The sequence below is a fragment of the Vanacampus margaritifer genome, chromosome 4 (assembly GCF_051991255.1).
Source record: "Vanacampus margaritifer isolate UIUO_Vmar chromosome 4, RoL_Vmar_1.0, whole genome shotgun sequence".
Taxonomy (NCBI): Eukaryota; Metazoa; Chordata; class Actinopteri; order Syngnathiformes; family Syngnathidae; genus Vanacampus; species Vanacampus margaritifer.
The window spans coordinates 6,105,781-6,129,874 of record NC_135435.1 but is presented as its reverse complement, the minus strand read 5'-3'; the positions used below and the strand labels follow the sequence as shown (position 1 = coordinate 6,129,874).

The window sequence follows — 24,094 nt, the reverse complement described above, 5'->3', positions numbered from 1 at the left end:
CTGTGATGCTTGGATTTACCACCTTCCTACTGGAAGAAGAGTCATTTTTATATGGAAAGAGTTGAGTTAGTGATGAATGGAAATAAAAGGGCTGGTGAACTGCATCAGCAATCCGCCACTCTTAACATTTATCTGGTTCTACACAAACTCTGTGTAGGTTCTTTGAGCCGATAACCTCATTATTCATTAGTTATGCAAAAATCAGTTGCAAAAGGCTAACTGACATTATAATCAACATAACCAACCATAGTCTGAGATTTTTAAGAGGCAAAAATTTAACTACAGTACAATATGATAAACTGATATATTTATTCCCTTTTTTGCTTAGTAAACTGTTTGCTTTGGAAGCTAACATGTTATCCAATATGTTATAAGGTGTGTATTGTTTTGCTGATTGTATTCTCCCCTGAGGGATGTCCACTCAGAATTCTGGTTATGTAATGCTTGTGTCGAAAAAAATTATAATCACATTGCCACAATATCAAGCTGTCCTCATGTTACATCTTTTCAACAAATGTTGAATACATTGTGGATATGTTGTGCTTAGTCCACTTGATTGATATTGCACTGGGCCAAAATCCACCACTGACGGGGAGGTAGCCATAATTCACACTGTGGCTACAATCTGTTGCAGATTTGTACAGGAGGCTGTTAGATCTGAACAGACTACACAAATCTGTGCCAATCACTTAAGCAGCAATAAAAATATAAATAAATGATTAGAGTAAATGTGGAAAATTGTGTCAGTTGTAGGCCTACAACTAACAATTATTTAACAATCAATTGCCGTTTAGCAAACCACGCCCCCAAATGGTCAAGGTCCGTCAAGGTCCGTCAAGCTCGTGTCCGGCCTATAGACTTCCATTTTAACAGTGAACAACAAAATTTCTGTCAGCTGCCATAAAACTTTACCCAAAAAAGTTCCAACAAGCTGTGGACTTCCAACAAACAAAAAGGTGAAGCGATGTGCTCATGGATTATGTAAATCGGACACCAAGTATCTCACGAGTTTGTCAGGTAGAGTCCTATTCTTATGCCAAAAACACAGCTGGAACGCTGCCTTCAAAGGATTAAATAGTGTGGAACAAACATTCCTATGTATGCTCCAAGGTAAGGGCCTGTAAAGTAGCTAGAGAGCTAGACTAAAGCCATCGCGGATAACTAGCAACCAAACGAGCTAAAAGCTAGCTTGTTGTCAAATTAACTTGGATCATGGGCATGAGATCGTGGGTAAAAATCTGTTGCTTCATCGGTCAGTCATCACCGAAATCGGCGAGTGCTTACGCATTTTCAGCAAGTTCCTTATCACACAACGCCTCGTAAAAATACACGGACTGAAAAGAAACATCTGTCCTTACCCCGATCGACGTACGTAATTGACGTACGTAAACCTGCTTCAGTAATTTTTTGTGAGTTCTTTATCACACGATGCCTCGTAAAAATGCACAGACTGAAAAGAAACATCTGTCCTTACCCCGATCGACGTACGTAATTGACATACGTAAACCTGCTTCACACTGTGCTCAGTTTTGCATCAAAAATTACTCGCTAAGTTTAGCTTGATCATTGTTATTAATGTTAGCTGGGCAACTTTTGTAAATTTTAATTAAGAATTCGATTATTTTCGATTCTTTAACGAATTGGATTTTTTTAAAAAGGGTTTATTACCATCCCCATGTTAAAAATAGGATCTTTTTTAAGATTGCAGTGCAGACAATGCACAAAGATTAATTACAATTCAAGCACTGGTTTTGTCCATAACATATCAGAAAATAGGCAAAAGTGTTGATCATTGTCTTTCATGTGAAAGCAGATGTTTGCATCAATTATCAAAAATAATTATCGATTAATTTGATAATGCATTGGTCGTTGATTAAGCATTGCAAATGCAAACAATTTTAATGATGTTCATCCGTTAGGTCTTGGCAAAACCTACATTGTGTCATGCCCTAATGCATCAAGTTGCAAAGAGTAAAATACAATCTAAATCATTAATCAAGACACTTTTTAAAACAAACCAGTTTATATTATGTTGAGTCATATGGTGCACACAGAAACACACCTACTCTAAGAAACCCTGATGTTAGGTTGCTCTGGATGTTTGTAAGCCAACCTGTTTTGTGGCATCAACAAAGACAAGTGGGTGAGGCCCTTACTCATTCTTCAGCAGAAGCTGGTATGTTGCGCTCAACACAGAGGCCTAGTAAACGGCTGTTTTGGCACTATGGAAGACAAGCAAAACTCACGTCCAGCCAAGCAAACACTGAGAACTCAAGAGTAAAGGAAAGTGAACAGGGAGGAGCCTAGCTCAGCTTTTGAGGCAGTAGATCTTAATTAACTTCCTTGTCAACAGTGTGGCAAAGATGCCTATTCTGACTGCTATACAGTAAGTACATGGGCACATCCAGGGATAGAAACCATTCTCTTCAAGTAGTGCCACTAGACTGTTTTAACTTGAAATGGTTGTTTCCGAATGTCTGCAATACTGGAGGTTGGACTCAGTGTTTGTTCAAGACAAGAGAACGTCCAAGAACACCAAGACAAGTACTGTGGGGCTTGACCTGTAATATTAAAAGTCTGTCTACGTCTCTCATACACCTTTACATCCTGAGGGTAAACACAATGAAGGCCAACAGCTACAACTGCTCAACGTACATCACACTGTATATCCACCATACAGTCATCATTCATATTAGCGTATGAACAAGAGAAAAAAAAACAACATGTTTGTATGCAAAGAGACACAGACTGCAAACAGAAAAGTAAAACATTTTTGGAAAAAGAAATAGCATTTAGTCAAATGAGACACTCACCTTCTCCAGTTGTTGTCTGGAGGTGGGGACAGGTATACGGTTCCATATGGAGAACTCTCTATGTGGGCTTTGGTCAAGGAAAATGGTTGGTGCTGGTAAATGAATATTGTCAATGGTCAACTACATTACGTTGCCTTTGAAAAGAAGCAAATAAAAACCAAAGAATGCAAGTAAAGAAAGTCAACGATAAAAAAAAGAAAATACTTTGCTATATATCACTGTGTTGCTTTGTGTTATATTCCAATCATAGATTGATAAAGTACATTTGTGTGGCTGGTATTATAAGTATGACACTCTAAAATGATCATTCCTGTGCAGTCATTTATAGCTATAGTCAAAAAGTTCATTAGGATCAAGTTTTTGCCACAGTTCCCTGGCGCGTCTCTAAAAGCTGATCTTTGCTATGCAGTGTGCACACTAGGCACAGCGCTGGTGGTAAACCAGAAGTGCTGCTGACAGTAAAAAAATCAAATACAATAAACATTACCATCCAGTATAATAAAAATATCATTTTGGTTTACATATGACTGTTTTCATAAAACTATATGTAATGTAAAATATCAGGATATGCATCGCCTTGAAGGCCATCTATTGGGATACATTAGTATCGCGTGACCCCTGTATTGTGATACGCATTGTATCGTGAGGTTGTTGGCAATACCCAGCCCTTGTCATATGACACAGGAAGAACTCTTTTTCACTTTCACAAAACGCACAGGTCATTGAATCATTGCTATCTTCTGGCAAGAGAAAACACTCACACTCATTCAAATGCTATGGCGTTGGGGGTGTACTGTTGGATCAGTGGGCAATATGTGTTACATGCAAATGTAACATATTGGGTGTGAATAACCCCCCACCCCCATCAAATTCATCCAATCCATCTTGAGATCCTTCCTGTATCTCTTGGCAACCGTTAACCAATAGAAAGAAAATGTTCCCGTATTACCTTTTAGGTATAGATCATTTAAAATATAAAATATTTTATTATATTCTATATAATCAAGTGGATTGTCTTGCTGATGAGTCAAATATTCATTCGCCCAATGTACTTGCTTTGTACGCCGCTATTTTGGGTTCTGTGAGAGCGTACTCACACCAGGACATTCAAACATTACCGGACTTGGCTGATATTCATCACCCATTTCCTGTCCCCCATTGGCCTGGGCTCACAATGCTCATTAAACAGTCAGGCTTGCAGCCTATTTAGGTGTGCCATCAGTTCAGGAAATACATGGATGGATGCACCATACCTTTATTTCCTATACAGGTTATCTGAAAGCGGGTGATCTTGAGTCAACTGACTTTAAGCGAGAGTCAATAACCTTTGGCATTGTGTGAGCAATTCAAGTCAAAATTATAAGATTCCTCATGTTAGTTAAGACTCAAAATTGTCATTCAGTGTAAAAGTGAGTGTGAATGCTTGTTTGTTTGTATGTGCCAAGCGGTCAGTTCAGGGTGTTTTCCACTTCTCTCACTCGCAACCATACTAAGGATAATCAGCATAGAAAAGGGATGTCCTCAACTCCAACTATATTATTGGGTGGGAAAGTGTCAAAGCACCTCCTGATATTTTCTTATTTTGTTAGGAGGTTGCATAAATAGGTACCACTATTTTTTCTTAATTTTCTCATTCATGCATTTCACAGTGTACGTTTCACGTAATCACAGATGTAGTTTTGCATTTTTACGACAGCAGATGGCAGTAGTAGTAGTCATCTTAAGTCTACTGACAATTACAAACAGTATTCTATGTCAGACGAAGAGTTATCAATAAAAGTGTGCTAGACCAAAGGCTAGTGAAAAGGATTTGAAAAGTGGCTGTATAATGTGTGTATCACACAAGAAGAAACGTATTTAAATCAACACGTAACATTACACCAATTCAATCCAAAAACACGACTTTATTCCCATGACATTTTTCCCTGAAAATATGACTTATTTTGAAAATGTCACAATTTTTTTTAATTCTTGTAAGATTACAATTTTAATCTTGTAGGGTAATTAATTTTTTTTTTCCCAGTCTGGCTCTAAAATTCCTTTGTATTATTTGATACCCATAATCCTCCGGCCAGAGTCGATTGTACTAATCACTGTGTTAAATTTTATTGTGCACAGTTACAATCATCTTCTCAATTTTAGTACAAGACAGTATGTGCTGCTTTGAACACCAGCTTTTTCTTTTATCGCTTAGTTCCTTAGAACCCCAATATTAGATTTGGCAGAGGCATCTTTTATTGAATTACAGTTTTAATTCTTTAAAAGAAATATACATGTTTCCTCCTGTACATGTTTATACAAGTATTTAAGGCAAGTTGTAAAATGTCTGAAGTCCTCTTGTTGATGTGTAACAAATTTAAAACATCATAAATCATGCTGCAAGTACTGTCTCAAATGTTCTCCAATTTTGATACTGTAAATAGGATCGTATGCTGAGAAACGTGTCTTGGGAGGAGCAATATGGTGGCCTCGCGGCCACAAAAGTCTGCGCCTATCGGCTATCCAGTAATATATACAGATCAGTGGCACAATAACACTAGCCATAGACTACATTTTAGTGAGCGGATCATAACACGGATAGCCATGTATGAGTCAACTACTATATATATATAGAGAGAGAGAGAGAGAGAGAGAGAGAGAGAGAGAGAGAGAGAGAGAGAGAGAGAGAGAGAGAGAGAGAGAGAGAGAGAGAGAGAGAGAGAGAGAGAGAGAGAGAGAGAGAGAGATTTTTTAAATTTTCCGAACATGTACAGGTACATATCGACTCGACTCGACTGTGGACCATTTGAGAAAGTAACCCACTGACAAATGATGTCATAAAATGTGGCTAATTATACTATTCACACGACTTTGGCTCATGAAATCCGGCTTCATGACAATACTCAGCATTGTGTGTCAAATATGCGGAAACATTCTAGGCGAATAGATGAAATGGGTTGAATTGATGTTTTGCGCAAACGCCTATTCTGCAGGTTCTCCAGAACATTGACAACATTCATCACATTCAGCGTATGCAGAGAACCACCTATTGCAATGTCCACCAGGCATATATCTTCCTCACCGTCTCTGCATCCCTGCAATCAACGTGTCTAGTTCTCTTTAAGAGGCTATGACTGCCTACAATTGTATAGACACTCTTAAAACTGCACTACAGGTCTTTTATTTTTTTTTTACTTTACAAACATAACTACAAAGCACACTATGAACAGCAGATTAACATCCAATGATGAAAATTCTATCTGTGTCACAAATCCTACTTTTAAAGACTTAAGATTTGGTAGGATATCTGCCGTCCATGCTTGTCAATGGGCCTGCGATGAGGAGAGTTGATGCGGTTACGTTCCCTGTGGACCCTCTCAACCAGCCCGTGATGGCGAGTACCTCTTACAGAATCCAATCCTGCTGGAAAGCCTCCCTGACAAATACAGAAGAAGACAACGTGGGCATTAGACTGCCGTTTTTAAAATGCATTCACATATAAAGGGATACTCAATTGTAGCCAGCAGTTCTAACAAGGATTGACATTTTGAATACTATTCTGAATGGGCTTAGCCAAACTCAACAACATTGAAAACAATTTACTGAATGGCATCAGTAATAACAATTTTGTTCTGACCTCAAATGGGAATAAATGTGAAAGGGGCTTTGTACTGTAACTGTTCTAATAAACCGAATGCTAGATTATTTTAAGTAACAATAACAAAGATACTAAAAGTTGAAGTGACTGATTGCATACAGAACCACTTAGCTTAAAAAAGAAGTCAACCCAAAAATCTTCTTGACAGTAAAATGTTTTATGAAGCCTCCCTGATCTAAACACAGTACTTTGATTAATATTGTCTTTGAGAAATATGAATAAAGCAGCAAAATTCACCTGTTTTTATCCATCTTACGGGGCGGCCATTTTGTTACTTGCTGTTGACTTAATGGCTCACCTGTTGTTTGAGTTTGTTCAAGTGACGTTTGCAAGCTTTGCTGAGAATATAATCAGAGTACCATGTTTAGACCAGTGGGGCTCCATAAAATTGTATAGAACATTTTTGGGTTGACTTCCCCTTTAAAATAAATTGTACACAATTCCCATTGTATATTATTACTCATCCCTGTCTCAGGCCACATTGTAGTTTTGTTTTTCCTAAGTGTGCTGTAACTGCTATTATGATGATTTGAAAACTATATGAATGTAAAATCACCTGTTTGCATTATTGCATATAGACTGCTGTACACCCCAATTCCAATGAAGTTGGGACGTTGTGTTAAACATGAATAAAAACAGAATACTGTTATGTCTGTTATCTGGTGTCCTTTGTCTCCCCCTATTGCAGAGTACTGGGGAGCAGTGGGCGGTGCCCTGGCAACACACCTGTCACCTATCTGCAATCAGCAGCTATTTAAGGGTGACTGCAAAGGATTGCTTGCTTTCTCCCATGTGCCCGGCAGCTGTCAGTGTTTAGTGTTCTTTGTTGTTAAATACATGTGCTAAGTTTTTCTTTTTCTTTTGCGTTTACCCATGCTACCGTGAGTACGTTATATTTTGCATCTAGAACTTAGTCCTTTTGTGTTGAACTTTTAGGCCTACCTTTTGGCGAGCTGTTGTGTTCTTTTCCCTTCTAGTTGCGAGCGTCTTTTGTTCTTTTCACGTGTTTCGTGCGCCTTGTGTTTAATAAACCTTTTTGTAAATTTTTGGAGTCTGCTTTGGGATTCAGTTTACTTTGCATTGCCGAACTCATACCAAATGCAATGATTTGCAAACCTTTATTTAATTGAATATACTACAAAGTACCAAACTGATAAACTTTTTGTTTTTAGCAAAACAATTTTTTTTATCAAACTTAGAATTGTATGGTTGCAACACATTCCAAAAAAGCATGGGCAGGGTCATGTTTACCACTGTGTTACATCACTGTTTCTTTTAACAACATTCAATAAACGTTGACGCTTTGTAGGTGGAATTATTTCCCATTCTTGCTTAAAGTTGCATTGTGCCGATTTAAAAGGGTAATATTAAAGCTATATCATGCATGCTCCACTAATACCCAGATGAGTATGAAGAGCCCTGACTGTTTTACTCTGCATCTATTGGCTTTTATCTTCCCTTTATAGTAGAGTGTGAGGACCCACACACTCCACAGTTTCTTTGGGGAAGGGAGGTGTGGAGTAACCTTGCTCTGCAAGATGAATTCTTGCGGTGTTTGTGAGTTCACAAACATCGGAGAAAACATCTTGTAGCGAGCCCATTGATTTTCATCGATCCGACAATCATGGAGCGACATTGTGTTTGGGGTGGGATATGCAGCTGTGACACACGATACCAGGCAGCACGGACACACTGGGAAACAAACTAACGTAGATGCTGTAATTTATTCTGTTCTTGCAGAATTATTCACCGATTCCTTGTTGAATGTTGAACAGCGAAAGGCGTTTCATGCATTTTTTATCTGGTAATGATGTTTGCGCTTTTTGGGCCAGAGGTGGCAGTTGTGAGTAAAAAAAGTGACAAACTGCACAAAGATCCTTTGATGTACAGCTTCAGCTGTTCAACAATTCAGGGTCTCCGTTGTATTTTACGCTTCACAATGGGCCACACATTTTCAACTAGAGACAAGTCTGGACTGCAGGCAGGCCAGTCTAGTACCTGCACTCTTTTACTACGAAGCCACGCTGTTGTAACACGTGCAGAATGTGATTTGGCATTATCTTACTGAAATAAGCAGGGACATCCATGAAAAATACGTTGCTGGGATGGCAACATGTTTCACCAAAACCTGTATGTACCTTTCGGCATTAATGGTGCCTTCACCAATGTGTAAGTTACCCATGCAGGGATTCCATTAAATTCATTTTGTAGCAATGGTACTACGCTCCTAAATCTTAGCTGCTGCTCCTGCAAGGCTGGGGGAGAGGGGAGTGCACGCACGCAGCGGTATGCCGGATTGGTAGACAAAAAGAGGATCAAAAAGTTTGCATGGCGACAAAATGAACGTGAATAGTAATCACTGCTCTGATTACAGGGATTAAAGTTATTTGTTGATCCGACTGATTTCCGTCATTTGTAAAAGTTAAAAAGAAACAAAACATTTGTGCACTGTGTGCGCTCTTTGACAGACAAAAATGTCATACAGTATGTGCATGAACTGTTAAAGTAGCACTTGATTGTCACACCCACCTAAACGTTGTCGCACCTTGTCACAATAAAACTGTTCTAACAGCTAGAATACGTACGTACATTTATTTTGTAAGTGTCGTGGGAAGTGCTCATTTAATCTTTATGACATGTGGGAGAGGACTGGGGTTTACTTGAAACTTGACAAGTTGCAGCGGTTTACTTTTTAGCTAACTTGGCTGGAAGCTGTTATGAAATGTACCGCGTTGGTAAACACCGACAGGCCTGAAAATTACGCACCTTTCGTAACATGTGACGTGGTGCTTACGTGCAGTAAGCTCTAGGTTTGGGTAGGTAGGCAGTTGCTAATTGAGACGCACACATCAATTACAAATTTGTGTGTCGGCAGGCGAGTTTTAGATTCTCCAGAGTGGCGTCATCTTACCGCTTTGCTATGCACTAAGTGTGTTTTGAATTCACGAATGAACGTACGTTCGCAAAGGCTGCGTAGCAATCTGCCTATTTGGGTAAAGGACTTTTTCTACTGGGAAACTGACTACGCATGCGCAAACACACGTCACTACGCAGACAAGGCTGGGAAAAGCACAGAAGGGGTGTGCCTTCAGGAGGATCATTTTTGCAGCATTTTTGCCTGCAGGCCAGACGAAGTAATGAGACAATTTTAATTGCGGGATGAAAATCATCTAATGTCACTTTTAAACATATAGGTAGTGTAGGCTTTCTGAAATGAAAGAAATTATTAAAATAAATAGAAAAAGCCAAACGGTTTCAACTTTCATTTCAGCCTGGGGTAGGCAGTGCCTACCGTGCCTATCCTGACCGCACGTCACTGCATGTGACCTACGTGAATTGCGGAGATCTGATGAGAAAGTAGGGAGTGGGACTGCTATTCTTTCATACCCAATAATGGCACACACATGTTCCCAATTAGTGTGTTCAACTGTGGGGCATTCCTCAACCTTCTCGCGTCTTTTTTTGCCACCAGTAGCTTTTTGGGAGCGTGTTACAAGCATAAAATTCTAAGTTAATTGTTATTTGCTTTAAAACAATAAGGTTTATCAGTTTGAACAATCAATTAACTATAGGTTGAACATGAGCTGCAAATCATTGTATTCTGTTTTTATTTATGTTTAACACAACGTCCCAACTTGGGATATGACCTTAACTTTGGTTTTGGTAATGATCTTAAGGTAAGGAGATATAAAACAAATAGACAAATAGAAGTCCTCTGGTTAAAAGAAAAGCACCACAGTATGCCAGGCCAATAATTAAAGCACCCAGATAAATGTAGGGCTGTGCAATTAATCAAAATTAAATTACAATTTCAATTATTACACTCCACAAAATTGGCATAATCATAAACCAAAATAAAAGATTATTAATACTAATTTTGAGTTGTTTAAATGTATACATTTACACTTTAATTGAATTGAATACATTTAGTTTGGTAAAAAGAAACTTGCATAATTAAACTGTTTCAAAGAAATTGATTTGTCTTAATATTTTTTTTACATGTTAACATTTTCTTGATTTGCACCAAAGAACAAATGATCGTCCTAATCGTGATTTCAATTATTACCACATGAATCATGATTAATATTTTCTTCATAATCGAGCAACCCTAGAAAAATGCACATATAATATAGGAGTGTGCACAGGCCAAAATAGAATTCCTTCCATAAGAAATGGCTTGAACAAGATATAATCCCTAGAAAATGTAAAATATTACGTTTGATTCTATACTGGAAAGAAAAGAAACCCTCCCATAAACACGCAAAAAAGTTAACTACTTCCAAAGTTATACTGTGTATAACATCATAACTTTTAACAATTTTGGGACATTTGCTTTACATGATTTCCAGCAGAATGGGCAGTATGAGTAATTACACACTAACTTAGTGTGTTAAAAGCATAGTGATACACTTTTATAGAGTTGTGAATATGTTAGGTGACGACTTCCCACCTGAAATTCAGTGCTTGTGTTGCCAATCTGATTTACATTGGGCAAAGAGCCGCCATAGTACTGTGGTCGTGATTGAGACAAACGGAGCTGCTGGATTTTCTGGAACTGCACCTGTTAGTCAAAAAAAAAGGGGGGGGGATCACATTGTTCAAGTGATGAGGACACACAGACTACGTTCTGATTAGAGGTTTGAAGTAGGAATGAGCGTAATAAATTAGATATTTTTTCATCTTTAAGTAGTCTGACGATTGTGAAGAATTGAGTGCATGCATCTCGAACAAGAGTTAAAGCAAAAAAAAGTTATATTAGCTGAAATTTATGTTTAAATTTGACTAGGGCGCACACTGATTATTTTTAAATAATAATATTTAGTATATAATATAATAATATAATATTTAAGTGATAAAAATGTGACAAGTATTCGACAGTAACAGTGGACCCCAACTATTTGCAGAAATAGAGACCAGGCCGGACTGCCAATAACGAAAATCCATGTGTAATTGACTCCCGTTTGGATGGATGGATGGATGGATGGATAAGCACGGATGGGTGGTGAGCTGTTGTGTTCACCTCATGAGGGAAGTAGATTTGCTTTGTCCATAACAGTTGTTGCCATCATAACGTGTGACATGGGGAAAAGCGGAAAAATAACGCTTATGAAGGCAACATTTACAGATTTACACCCAAATAACCTTGCCTTCATCTCTCACAAAGACGCATAATAATAATAATTATGACCTAATTACGCTACGACGATGATGACGATGCGTTACATCAACCGCAAAACGAATTTTTATCCCAGTCGCCAGTTTTTACATTTTTATTGTTAATATGGTGTTTAAATAGTACATCGGTGCGTGATACGTGAGGAAGGTGGAACTCTGACTCACGTCAGCATGTAGCAGGTTACAACTAGCTCCTCCGTTGCAGGACGTCGCAGCACGCTGACAGTTCAAACTTTTTCCTTTTCTTCAGTGAGTAAGTTCCAAACAGTGATTTACGATTAAAACTTCCTCTTTCCTCTCCTACATTCAAATTGGCCGCGTAGTGTGTGGAAGACTCGACTCTCGACATGTCCCGTCCGCAATGCCACCCTGCACTCTAGGGACAGACAACTTCTCCTAATATGGCTTGCTGCTTCTCCACGGAGAAAGTACACACCGCATGAAATTTAAGATCTCACCCAGATATTAAAATTCAATACTTTATCAATAATTTTTAAGGTGGTATTTCCAAATTAATCAATTCATTGCGTGAAAGCATTGTCAATTTAGTGACGGGATCATAAACAACAAACGTGCAGTCCCCATGGAATTTTGTTTATGAGGTGCACCCTTGTCTCATTTTCAAAATGACGGAAATCCGGCCCCACGACGGAGAAATGTAACCGCTGATCTTGAAACAACTGGGTCAAAAAAAAAAAGAAAAAGAGTGCACTACTAGGCAGCAACTATAACAGAAGCGCTGTTGACTCCGTTTGAGGTCAAGAGAAGTACAGTATTATCTCAGTTATCATGGGGGTTACGCTCCAGGAACACCCCAACCCCCTTGGAGACTAAAGTCCGCGTAATAGTGACCATATATTTATTCATTATGTACGCTCCCTTTGGTCGTGTCTATCTTTGACCACCCGTGGAGGGATTACAATACATTCTAACTAGTGTTGGTGGGCTGGTATATTAAATTTGCGTACAATGTTTACTTTACCATAGCCGTGCAGTCATGTAGGTCATTTCAGCTTTGCAGAAGACACTTTACACATTACCTTATTTTTTGTTATCTTTCCAAATGTGAAATTATCCCAAATGAAGATCACTCTTTTATGGACTCTTTCTTCCTGGCTCGCACTTACTACACGAGTCTGCAGGAACAGGTCATGTAGAAAAATGATCACCGTCAAAACCTGCACCTGCAGTATAGCCAAAAATCCCTGACTTAAAATTAATTACATATGATGAAAATTCTGTGACACAGCGAAAAGTGAACACCACATAAGTGTGATTCGGCATTTGCAAATTCACAAAAAAAATTCAGAATCTATACCCCGTTAAAAAACACACCTGTTATAGACAGCTCTATGTGATTTTAGGGGGATTAACTGGAACACCTCATCCAAACATACTGTGTTCAAAGAGTGTGGCCAGACACAGGAGAAGAATCAATGTGGCTTTAATGCTGACCCCGCAATTCCAATTTTACACAGACAGGCTTAGATCAAACAAAAAATATATTAACTGCCACGACACACTCAACATTTATGAAGTGAAGAGTGGAATGAGTAACGCTAATCATCAACAATAAGCGAGTATAAAAGTGGTTGAAAAGGTAAACTATTTTAAATGATGAATAATGTTATTACTAATTACTAGGGGTACACCGATCAATCGGCCGGGATCAGTGCTGATTTCCTTAATTTTGGGGGAATCGATGATCGGCTAACCCTTAACTCATTCGTTCCCAAGCACATTTCCAGGATCTTGTTCTTTCATTCACGACCCACAGTTCATGAACATAGTGAGGGTAGGAACAGAGCTCGACTGGTATTGAGAGCTTTGCCCTTCGGCTCAGCTCCTTTACCACAACGGACCGATACAGAGTCTGCATCACAGCATAGGCTATGATGGGACATTTTAGGGGTCTATATCTTGGAAATGTTTTGTTGGTAGTGTTTCAACTGATTTATAATCATATTTGCGAACTCTAATATGTATTTAGAGAGTTTTAAGTCACTCAGGCCTCTGGTGGGGGTACAGAAGGGCTACAAATATGGCTATGGGACAAAATGAACATTTTGGACCCCGTTCTTCAGACCACAGGTTGGCCATGTGGGCACATGACAGGCGGATAACGAACGATATGCACCGGTTCATATTCATCGATGAGGTGGGTGGGTGTGATGCTTAGCCTGGTAGGTTCATGGGTTGAGCAAGAAAAGGTTTCCTGTGTGCTTGGGCAAGACACTTCACATATTGCCTCCAATATGCTCACGCCTGAGTGACTTAAAACTCTCTAATCACATACAGTAGTAGGATTCACAAATATGATGATAAATATGTTGAAACCCCACTAACACAAAACATTTCCAAGATATGGAACCATAAAATGACAACAAAATGTATTGTGTCATTTAAAAAATTCACTTTTTTAAGGGTTAATATCTCTACAAATAGGACATGTATGCTATTTTCAAGTGAAGATTATGAAAAACAGAGTCATAATACAGAGAAAGCAATTTAGAGGTCTATACCTACATTGGAACACAAGATAGGGGCCTCCAAATATGGTCCAAATTTTTGTGTGCGATTCCCGGATGCCAAAAGTGGGCGTGTCACCCACAAGGGCTATAACTCGAAAACGATTTTAGCTAAGAGGCTCAAACTTTGGATTCTTTCTGTTGACATCATAAGGCCATAATGGAATAAAAAACAAGCAATTTGAAGAGGTGTCACAGGGGAGTGGAGTGTGTGTGAATTGACATGAAATGACCCAGTGATTGAACCAACACATAATTGTAACTGAACTCATTGTCGGTATATGGCAATGTAAAGCCTCCTAATAAACCTCTATAGAAAAATAGCAAGTTGTGGTGTCCAAATTAAGGTATAACGAGAACTCCATAATTTTATTTAAAAAAAAAAAGTTCTTTGTAAGTTCCACACTCCCAGTGGAGCCCCTCACGGGTTCGAACTCAAGGGATTCAGCCAAAAGATGTGAATGACCAAATGCAAACTCAGCACAATTCTTAGGCGATTGCACTCCCTTTGGAGTACTTGAGAGCAAGGGAAACTAGTGACCACTGATGTTATGTCAACAAACTACTTTACCATTTTGTGTTTTACAGATAGCTACAATTTTCTAGTTTTTAGTTTGTTTCTTTCAAAAACTATCCTTGCTGTATTTAAAACCTACACATCACGTCAAATTCTAAGGGTTTGCAGCAGACACTGTTTCAGTCTCAGAGCAGCCAAAGTCTCATTCAAGAAGACAACAGAATAACAAGAGTATTTACCCTTGAGAGAGTGAGGTCCGTCATCAGCTGTTCGAAGGCTCGCGTCTCCTCTGCTTGCTTCTGGTTATGCAGGGCAATCTTTTCACTGAACTTCCTGGGGTTCGAGCCCCCTGTGCCCGGGGAGCCGGACATCGTTCTACAACTTCAGCTACTTTGGAAGAGAAGTCCGCCGTGGTGCTTAGAATATAAGTTTAAAGGTCTCTTAGTGGGCACTCCATTGGAAAAGTACAACATATGCAGATCAATGTTAGGATTATGGCGAAACGGTTAAAATATATATATATACATTGAGTATTTGCAAATATTAAATGTTTGCAAGTTTATGACGACTTTCACTGAGAAAGATTATTTTTCTCACGGTGTTTCGATAAAGCTAAGTTAATGATACAATAAAACTTCATACTGACACATTGCCAGTATCCACTTGTACGAGTTTGACGTTGACATAGCTTAGCTGTCAAAGCTAACAACATAATATGGAGGTGAACGGATAGAAGAGGAGCTGCAGCTAGTAGCTAGGTTAGCTTAACTGCTGTCAAATCCGCATTTTTTGCACAAAAGCACTTTGCCAACTTGTCGATACTTCGGCAAACATTTAGGAGACACGTATCAGTGTACGTTTCGCTCTAGATATTTAGTTTTAAAAAAGTAGAGTGCCCCGTTAGCAAATACGTTGCTAACAATGTTAGCTCAGTTCCCAAGCAATGGAGCCAAGCTTTTCTCGCTTAACTGTATTTCAACAAGTGTCCGCTGGTCTTATCCGGACTCACTCAGTGTCGAGTTTCTCCGACCACAAAAGGAGGAAAAACCTCCTCCACGCGCGCAACTGTTCGCACTTGAAGAAGGGTATCGTTCACAAATTCACTCTTTAACATGTAGATCACAGCGAAGTCGAGTCTTGCGTTAATCCACGGACAGCAGCAGGAGACCTCAAACTCCGACCCGATGACTCCATGAAGAGAAACAACCGACGTCAAAGGTTAAAACTCATTTCCTCCTCACAAATTGAGCCAAATTCTTCCGCCGGGGTGCCGGAATTTGGTTGCACCAAACTCACTAAATGTTGGTTGACACGGCTTGAATAAACGCAAGTCTGACCCGTCGGCTTGTTATCCAGTCTCAGTCTCTGCTGCGAGAAAAACATTGCCTTGTTAAATTCCTTCCGTTCTCCCAAAGACCACACGGAGGCGACAATGGCTGGCCATCACGCGAAACTGATTCGGGTGAACGTACAGTTCTGCAATAATAACGTGTTATTTACGGTCTTGTTTCAAAGTGAATTCGGCAAAGAGTATATTGTGTTAAGCAACAAATAAAGGTACAGCACACTTACAGGTACAGTATTGACAAAGAAATCACAAACTGTTCATTCATACTGAATGGACTGTTCGTTCCACTCACAAAACCCCTACATAAACTCAAATGTGTACAAATTCTGCTTGTTATAATTTACACATAAAATGTGCATCCAGTCAACATCTTACATCCATTAGATTGTATGTTGTACAGATAAAACAGACATTTTTTTCTTTTCTTTTTTACTTTTGTAACATGATCACGTTTCTCTTATGACACAAATGAACATGAGATTTGAAAATAAATCTAATTCAATGAAAAATCAAATGCCAAAATACAAATGAAGCAATATAAGAAAGTGCAGGAATGTTGAGCCCTGATGACTTTCAAAGCCAGACATTTTTCAGGATGAAAAAAGGAAGCCAAGGCAGAAGCTGGCTTCTGACTTCAAGGAGCTTTCATTTTCACTTTCAGCTGCGTCAAATTGTTTGTTAGTAGTCTGGGTAATTAGATAGTAGAAGACGTTTGCTTCTAAGATGATTTACGTTGAATCTATTGGATAGGAACAATATCGGCCGCAGTTCCAGCTTATCAAATGTCACATGATGTTGCTATAGAAAATATTTTTCCACATATAGGGCAAGGTTGCTCAAATCCAAATCTGTGAATAAGGTTTAAAAACAACAACAACAATATATTGTTTCTCTTTTTTGGGTTGTTTCTTTGGAATGTATATATATATATATATATATATATATATATATATATATATATATATATATTATTATTATTTTTTTTTTTTTTAAATCAATACAAAACACACAAATACCCAGATAGAAGTCTAGGAATATACTTCTTCCACAGCCCTGCTGAAAGAGGGGCTTATCAAGCCTTTATCAGTCAGGTCAGCAAATCAATAAGCGGCAAACAAAAACACAATCTCGTTACATAAAACATCTATTTTATAAGTGATCAAAGCCTGTGCACAAGATATTGTTCATATTTTAAGAGAAAAAAATACAACTTTTTAACATCTGCCAAGGCTGCATTACATAAAATTCTCAAGCAAATATATGTTTTGTGCCACAAAAAGTGACCATTAGGAACAAAGCTCATATGGTGATTTACATATTTAAAATAAAATTAAAAAACATATATTTGCAAAGGCACATAAGAAAAGTGCGTCGGGGAAAGTGTTAGACAACCATAATCATTTAGGTCAAGGCTTTCAGAAAGCCTACTTGTGGTCAAATCAGTCTGTTGCCCTCTTATGAACTTTTTCCCCCCTCTATTTCCCATAAAATTTCTTGTTGAGTAAGAAAATAAGTAGGTTAACATTTATTGTCGCCTTGTCGAAGAGTTTCATCACTGCCACACCTTCGTACTGCAGTTGGAGAAGATCCTGAGAGCAATAAAAGAAGCAAGAAAAATCTAAATGAAGTAAAGCACTTACAGTATTTGTACTAAAAGTCTGTTTGTAAAAACAAAGCGTACCTGATATTCTAACTGTAATGTCTCCAAGTGTACCCCCATGAACTTCGCCTTCACGTCAAAGACACCAACAGCCTCGGCTGGAGAAATCTCAAAAATAGCATTCTTGAACCTATGAGGAGAGCAACAATACTATAACTTTTTAACTTGACTAAAGAACACCCATTGACATAGTTCAAAATTCAACATTTCAATCCCACACATTTATTAATATGTCCTATTATTACTTTAAAAATGCACTGCATTCAGTTGACTTGCTGTCCACTGAAGATGACATCACAGTTGCTCAGGTAACAACCAATCACAGCGCAGCTTCAGAAAACAGATGAGCTGTGATTGGTCGTTGCCGTGAAACCTGAGCCACTGTGATGTCATCTTCAGTCGACAGCAAGTGGCAAAATGGCCGCCCCGAGATGGGCAAAAATGGCTGGATTTTGCGTTATAACTCATATTCTACAAATGTAATATTAATTAGAATGTCATGTTTAGACTAGTGAAGTCACATATAACATATTATTGTCAAGAAATGTTTAAGGTTGGCTACTACTTTAAAATGTGAGATATTTGCAAAAAGAAAGTAACGTTCATCAGTCTGAACATAGTGTACTCAATTGAATATAGGTTGAAAAAGATTTGTAAATCACCGTATTCTGGTTTTATTTACATTTTAAGCAAGGTACCAACTTCATTGGAATTGGGGTTTGTACTCTCTCATAATGTGGGTGGTGTCTCCATTTTGAACACCACCAAGGGGAAGTCAACACCAAAAAATTCTTTACACTAAGATGTTTTATGCGCCCCCCCCCCCCCCACTAGTCTCAACACAACATTCAGATTATATTTGTGCACTATGAATTAAGCATCAAAATCCACCTGTTTTTATCCATCCCCGCAGGCGGCCATTTTGACACTTGCTGCCGACTGAAAAGTTGCTCAGGACGAAGGTAACAGCCAATCACAGCTCACCTGTCTGAGTTTGGTCATGTGACGTTAGCAAACTGAGCCGTGATTGGTCGTTACCTGATCCCTGAGCAACTGTGATGTCATTTTCTGTTGACAGCAAGTAGCAAAATGGCTGCCCCGAGAATAAAAATGGGTGGATTTTGCGGGTTAATTTATAGTCCACAAACAGATTATTCAAAATGTCGTGTTAAGAACATGATTATAAAGAAAATATTTGTTTTGACTTCCCCTTTAAGTTACAAATATGGTTTGTTGGCAAGTGCAAAACTTACTGATTAGGCTGCAGATCTTCTATTGAAATCAGTACTCCCTTCTCATATAGACGCGAGGCAGTGTATTTCTGTGAAACTTGTTTACTCTTCTTGGCCTTGTTGGCACCAGGCTTTGACAACCTGAGAAGAAAAAATCATTCAGCATACAGCAAAAGATTCTTAGGCTCAATATTTGAAGTGATGAATAAAAAAAGACACTTACTTGCCCTTACTGGCCAAGTTGTCCATGCACGTTTTAATATACTGATTGTATGAATCAATCTGTATATTGTAAAACCTGGTCTTTGAATTCAGGGCCGTGTTGGTTTGCTGAAGCTTTACAAGTTCAGCTTTTCTGCGTTGGCGATAACGTCTCTGATTTCTAATGTCCTGTAATGCACAGACAAATTTTAATGCAATGTACGGTTTGATAATTGACAACAAGATTATATTCAGGGGTGCACATAAAATTTTGGGTGTTGCTCTCAAATGAGCACCAGATGTTGTTGCTTTTTTTTCCCCCTTGACCCACCAACCTCATGGATGAACCTGAAGACTTATAGCAGGGAAAGGTTTATTATTGATATGTGTAGACATGTCATTTTAATATACCTGAATAAACTTTCTGTTTTTTCGCCCCAGTTTTCAGTTTTTATTTCCAAATTCCAACAACATAATTAAACCAGGGCTACACAATGGCAGTTTATTAGAACAACACAATTGAGTTGCATGGCCCGTTTGAAAATTATTTGCCCGGCTCTGTCTTGCAGTTTTTGACCCTGTGATAGATAGATAGCTTAACACAATTATTTGACGGCAGTTATATTATTCTAGTGTGCAAAAGCACGATGCCAGACTTAAACTGGAGCACGAAATTCAATTTTCAGTGGTCATGCGCACCGGCGCACCGCTTATGCGCACCCCTGATTATATTGCATTCTTTTAACCTTGGCTATGTCGTTAATGAGGTCCTGATAGCGGTTCTCAGGATTAACTTTGCCAAGCTCTGCTAGCCGCTGCAGGTTACTACTGATCTTCTCCTTTTTCCCCTGCAATGTTAGGCTGTCGTCCACCACTCGTTTGACTTGCTTGATCTTCTCTGGAGTCTTTGCATCACGGATGGCCCTCCTCTGCATCACACGCTGGTATTCTGCTGCCTGTTACCACAGAACAAAACATAGTAAGCGTAGCCGCAATTTTTTTATTGCACCATGACTTTGTTTTGTCTTATCAGAGACACACAAATCAAGATTTGGTGCACTCAAAGCAAATAGTTTCACATTAGCATGAGGACAGGAGTTCCCGAACTGCAGTGTGCGATCTGATCCTGGTATAGACGGCTTTGTGAGATGGTGTTTCCGCACGTGATGCTTTGTACCCAGACTCTGATCTTTGTCATTGAGTGATCTCTTAAACTTTTACTTGTGTATGTTTGGATACGTATGTTTGGGCTCTTTTGGGTGGTAGGGCTGTGGTGATGGTGGCGAGATGCAGCTCTCTGTCTTCTAGTATAGGTCTGGTTTGGCTACGGTCATAACTCAGTGAAACTGACTGACAAGAAAACTGACTGACAAGAAAACATTTAGTATATTATGACCTGTTCTGGACCAGCTGACGAATCCAGTATCTCAGTCAGAGTCTCCCCGGGCTGGAACCGGATCACATCCACAATCAGCCTTTTGGTGCTAAAATGACGTGACAAAAAATGTAATTTGTGAAGCAGTGACATTAATCTAAGGTATAAAAAAATATACATGAATAATGAAATGGTATGAACTTTACTTGAGTAGGAGGGTCTTGGCATCCACCTCACTATTGGCCTCACCAGGGACATCAAATTTGTTGGTCAGTGTAAGAGAAACTTCAGTCTTGCCCATTATCTCTTTGTTGGGGTCACCGGGTGGAAGAGGATTTTCGCCTGTTTAACACAGCATAACAACAACTTTGACCATTAACTCATTTGCTCCCAAAAACGTATAAAATGTTCAATTTTAAATATTGCCATGGTCCTAAAAATGTATTTATACGTTTGTAATTACAGTACACAAGGCTTTGATGCAGCCTCTGACCTGAAGCGGTCGCCTAAAGCAATGGTAGAAATTACAAAAAATGGCCAGCAGATGGCAGCCGAGTATAAGAGCTCAACCAGGGCCATGTTGCAACAAGCTCGTTTCCCCAGTGTTTTCAACAAGTTTGTGAATAATGATTAAACTAAGCTATATTCTAATGCTAATTGCTGCAAAATGGAAACAAATACAAATATATTTTTTTCCTGATGAAAGAAGAGACTCAATTCTTTCTTTTGGTAGGTTCCATGTTTTATAGCAATAGAACAGAATAATCTGTGGGCCTTGCATAATCAGTCAAAATCCAGTAAAACAGCCGGGAGCAAAAGGGGTTTATTTAGTGAAAATGGCTGGGAGTGAATAAGTTAAACAGTTCTAATGTTCTATATTCATGAACTGTTTATTTTATTCCTGCACAGTCACTGCGCTAGCACTGTTGTGGTACACGCAGCATGACATGGGTTCGATTACCAGCCAATGCCCCAATACCCAGCCACTGCCAGCCTCAAGCCCAGATAAATGGGAGGGTTGCGTCATAAAGGACATCTGGTGTCAAAACTGCGGCCCAAAAAAAATCTTACTAGTAACACGCTCCAGCAATCCCTGATGAGGACGCTCTGAAAATCACAACAACACATGTAATATTCTATTTCTGGTTGCTGTTATTCATTCATTCTTTTCTACCACACTCGCTAGTGAGCCTCTCCCAGACAGCATACAGGAGGAGGCAGTTTATGTTAACAACTGAATTCAACTTTCTATAGTATAGTTGTCAGAATTATACAAGACTTGCCTGTTCTTAAAATAGGCAGCACTACTGTGTCACTTGCACTGTACTGATTGGTTGCAATTATGACGAACAGCTGGGTCCAGACACACAGAATTTAAAGTGCATAATACCAACAAGAGATTTTGAGTGGGGAATTTCAGATCTTAACTGAGCTTGCTATCCCTTCACTGCAGTCTCCTTGTTTTTGGCTCTTGCTGCCTTTAACCGGCCAAGTATTTTTGGAGCTTTTTTTTCATTTGCCTATCACTGCCGACTTTTATATGCACTCACCAATGAGAGACTCCACAGTGGGCACCTCTCCCAGGTCCTCCAGAAGCTCGTGAATGGGATCATTGTGCTCTGGTGCAATGGCATCCTGATGGTCCAGAAGAAGCTAATAGCAAAGAACAGTCAAATCATAAGTGACAAAATATGACACTGATGATAAAACTATGGGTTACAATAGAGGAAATCCCATTATGAGGGTCATTTTAGAAAGATGCAAGATATTGAGGCAAAACCAAACTCACTGTGTGCGTGTTAATCATCTCTCCAATAGAGATGTAAATGACAGGTTTGGTGACGGTGACCAAGTCAGAATACTGATCCACATTAAATTTATCTTCAAGTGAGAGCACGTCACACGCTGTCAAAAAATACCGCCTGTGAAGAAAAAGGTACAGTACATTTGCAACAATGTGAAGCACAAATCACAAAAGATTCCTCAACGTTTTTTTTCTAAATCAAAAAAATACCGCACCTGAACTTTTGATAAGAGTTGCTGAGATATTCATTGATGGGATTCAGGTGGGCATTATCTCCAAGAAACATCTTGTTGGAGGCAGCGTGCTGCAGCATCTTGGCGACAGAGCCTAAGTTTCGGCGCTGCTCAGTTGTTAGCTGACCACCTGCCGACATCTCAATTATGTCGAAGGCATCCGGGGCAACAATTGCCGGGTTCATGTAACGGTAATATAAAAGGTTGCCCACGATCTGAAATAGCAAAATGGTTTCATTTCAAAGAGGTCAGTTCAAAGGATTCCAAATTGATCTTTTCATGTTTGTCATATTATTGAAACAAAAGAAAGACTGTACAATCATGTTCACGTGTTGATGCAAGAGGGTATCAGAACACAGCTTGTGCAGAAGGAGGAAGAGGTCAGAGAGATGAATAAGATAGCTCACCTTGTGACAACAGCTAGAGAGGAGAGAGAGGTACGCCTCAACACCGAGGGGTTGGTAAGGTGGAAAAAACAGAAATTTAAGAGACAAAACAAGAGAATGATTATGAAACAAGAAGGTCAGGCGGAAGAGAAAAGGGAACGGAAAAACAATTGGGAGGGTGCTACATTACTGAACACTACATGTTGTGGCAGAAAATGTGGAATTGGGACAAGCTGATTGGGTGTAGCTGGCTTCCGAATACTCCGACAGTAGTGAACCCCCTCAGTCTGATATATCTCATCTGAGTATAAAATGAATAGTCAAATATTTTTTTAATTAATATGAAGCGTTACACTGTTAAAATAAATACTTAAAAAATAAAATAACCAGATTTTGATGTATATTTTATTCGATTTTACAAATCTTTCCTATATTTTAAAAATGTCATTTAATTTTCATAAATAGACTGTAATCTGTGATGCTGAATGTAAAATAACATGACATAACTATTTCTGTTTTTAGTAAATTGTCACAATTTTAAACCCAATATCTAGTTGTTTAACAGTTTGTTAGCATGTTTTGATAAATGTAAGAAATCACATTATTTTTTGTGTCATATACTGTTATATTGCATCAAACGCAAATTATCATACAACCTCTTTAAATAAAATCATGTCATTTAAAAACAACCAATAACAGCACATTTCTGTAATTTTAAGCATTACTATTCGTAATGCGATGTTTACGTACTATATTTATAGGTAATTTAATTGTTTTTAAAATGTGATAATGTTTCTAATTTAACATTAAAAACAACCTGATGAGGCAAAAACTTGTTGAAATTCCAACTATAAACTGTATTTTATTTAGGGAAAACAACGTTTTTTTTTATGAGAAGTAAGTAAGAATAAGTTTGTGTTATTTCACTATATTTTTTGGGTGCTCCAGCTGCCGGAAAATTACAGTTTTTATTTATTTATTTTTACATATATTTTTTTTTACAGTCTACTTTAACTCATTCACTCCCAGTCATTTTTACAGAAGCAACCTCCTTCGCTCCCGGCTGTTTTACTGTTTTTTGCAAGACCGACAGAATATTGTGTTCTATTGCTATAAAAACATGGAACCTACCAAAAGAAAGATTAGAGTCTCTTCTTTCATCAGGAAAAAAAAAGTATATTTTTA

The 24,094-nt window shown here is 38.6% G+C and overlaps 2 protein-coding genes across 7 annotated transcripts in view; both read right to left on the bottom strand.

Annotated features, from left to right (window-relative positions):
* Window positions 1-16,093, bottom strand: part of crtc3 (CREB regulated transcription coactivator 3) — a 45,723-nt gene extending 29,630 nt beyond the window's left edge. For 4 of the 5 annotated variants that reach the window (XM_077563643.1, XM_077563645.1, XM_077563646.1 and 1 more), the window contains exons 1-4: window positions 14,910-16,093; window positions 10,901-11,011; window positions 6,100-6,228; window positions 2,814-2,875 (exon numbers count right to left, since the gene is read on the bottom strand). In XM_077563643.1, coding sequence (XP_077419769.1) covers window positions 2,814-2,875; window positions 6,100-6,228; window positions 10,901-11,011; window positions 14,910-15,041 — 434 coding nt within the window. In that variant the 5' untranslated portion in view covers window positions 15,042-16,093. The remainder of the gene's footprint in view (window positions 1-2,813; window positions 2,876-6,099; window positions 6,229-10,900; window positions 11,012-14,909) is intronic. The other variant, XM_077563644.1, reaches the window with a different exon arrangement.
* Window positions 16,094-16,948: 855 nt separating this feature from the next.
* The window catches only part of iqgap1 (IQ motif containing GTPase activating protein 1), a 45,630-nt gene continuing 38,484 nt past the window's right edge, over window positions 16,949-24,094 (bottom strand). For both annotated transcript variants that reach the window (XM_077563372.1, XM_077563373.1), the window contains 10 exons: window positions 22,506-22,738; window positions 22,276-22,408; window positions 22,037-22,139; window positions 20,693-20,828; window positions 20,508-20,595; window positions 19,858-20,067; window positions 19,134-19,300; window positions 18,932-19,051; window positions 17,700-17,808; window positions 16,949-17,607 (listed from right to left, as the gene is read on the bottom strand). In XM_077563372.1, coding sequence (XP_077419498.1) covers window positions 17,494-17,607; window positions 17,700-17,808; window positions 18,932-19,051; window positions 19,134-19,300; window positions 19,858-20,067; window positions 20,508-20,595; window positions 20,693-20,828; window positions 22,037-22,139; window positions 22,276-22,408; window positions 22,506-22,738 — 1,413 coding nt within the window. In that variant the 3' untranslated portion in view covers window positions 16,949-17,493. The remainder of the gene's footprint in view (window positions 17,608-17,699; window positions 17,809-18,931; window positions 19,052-19,133; window positions 19,301-19,857; window positions 20,068-20,507; window positions 20,596-20,692; window positions 20,829-22,036; window positions 22,140-22,275; window positions 22,409-22,505; window positions 22,739-24,094) is intronic.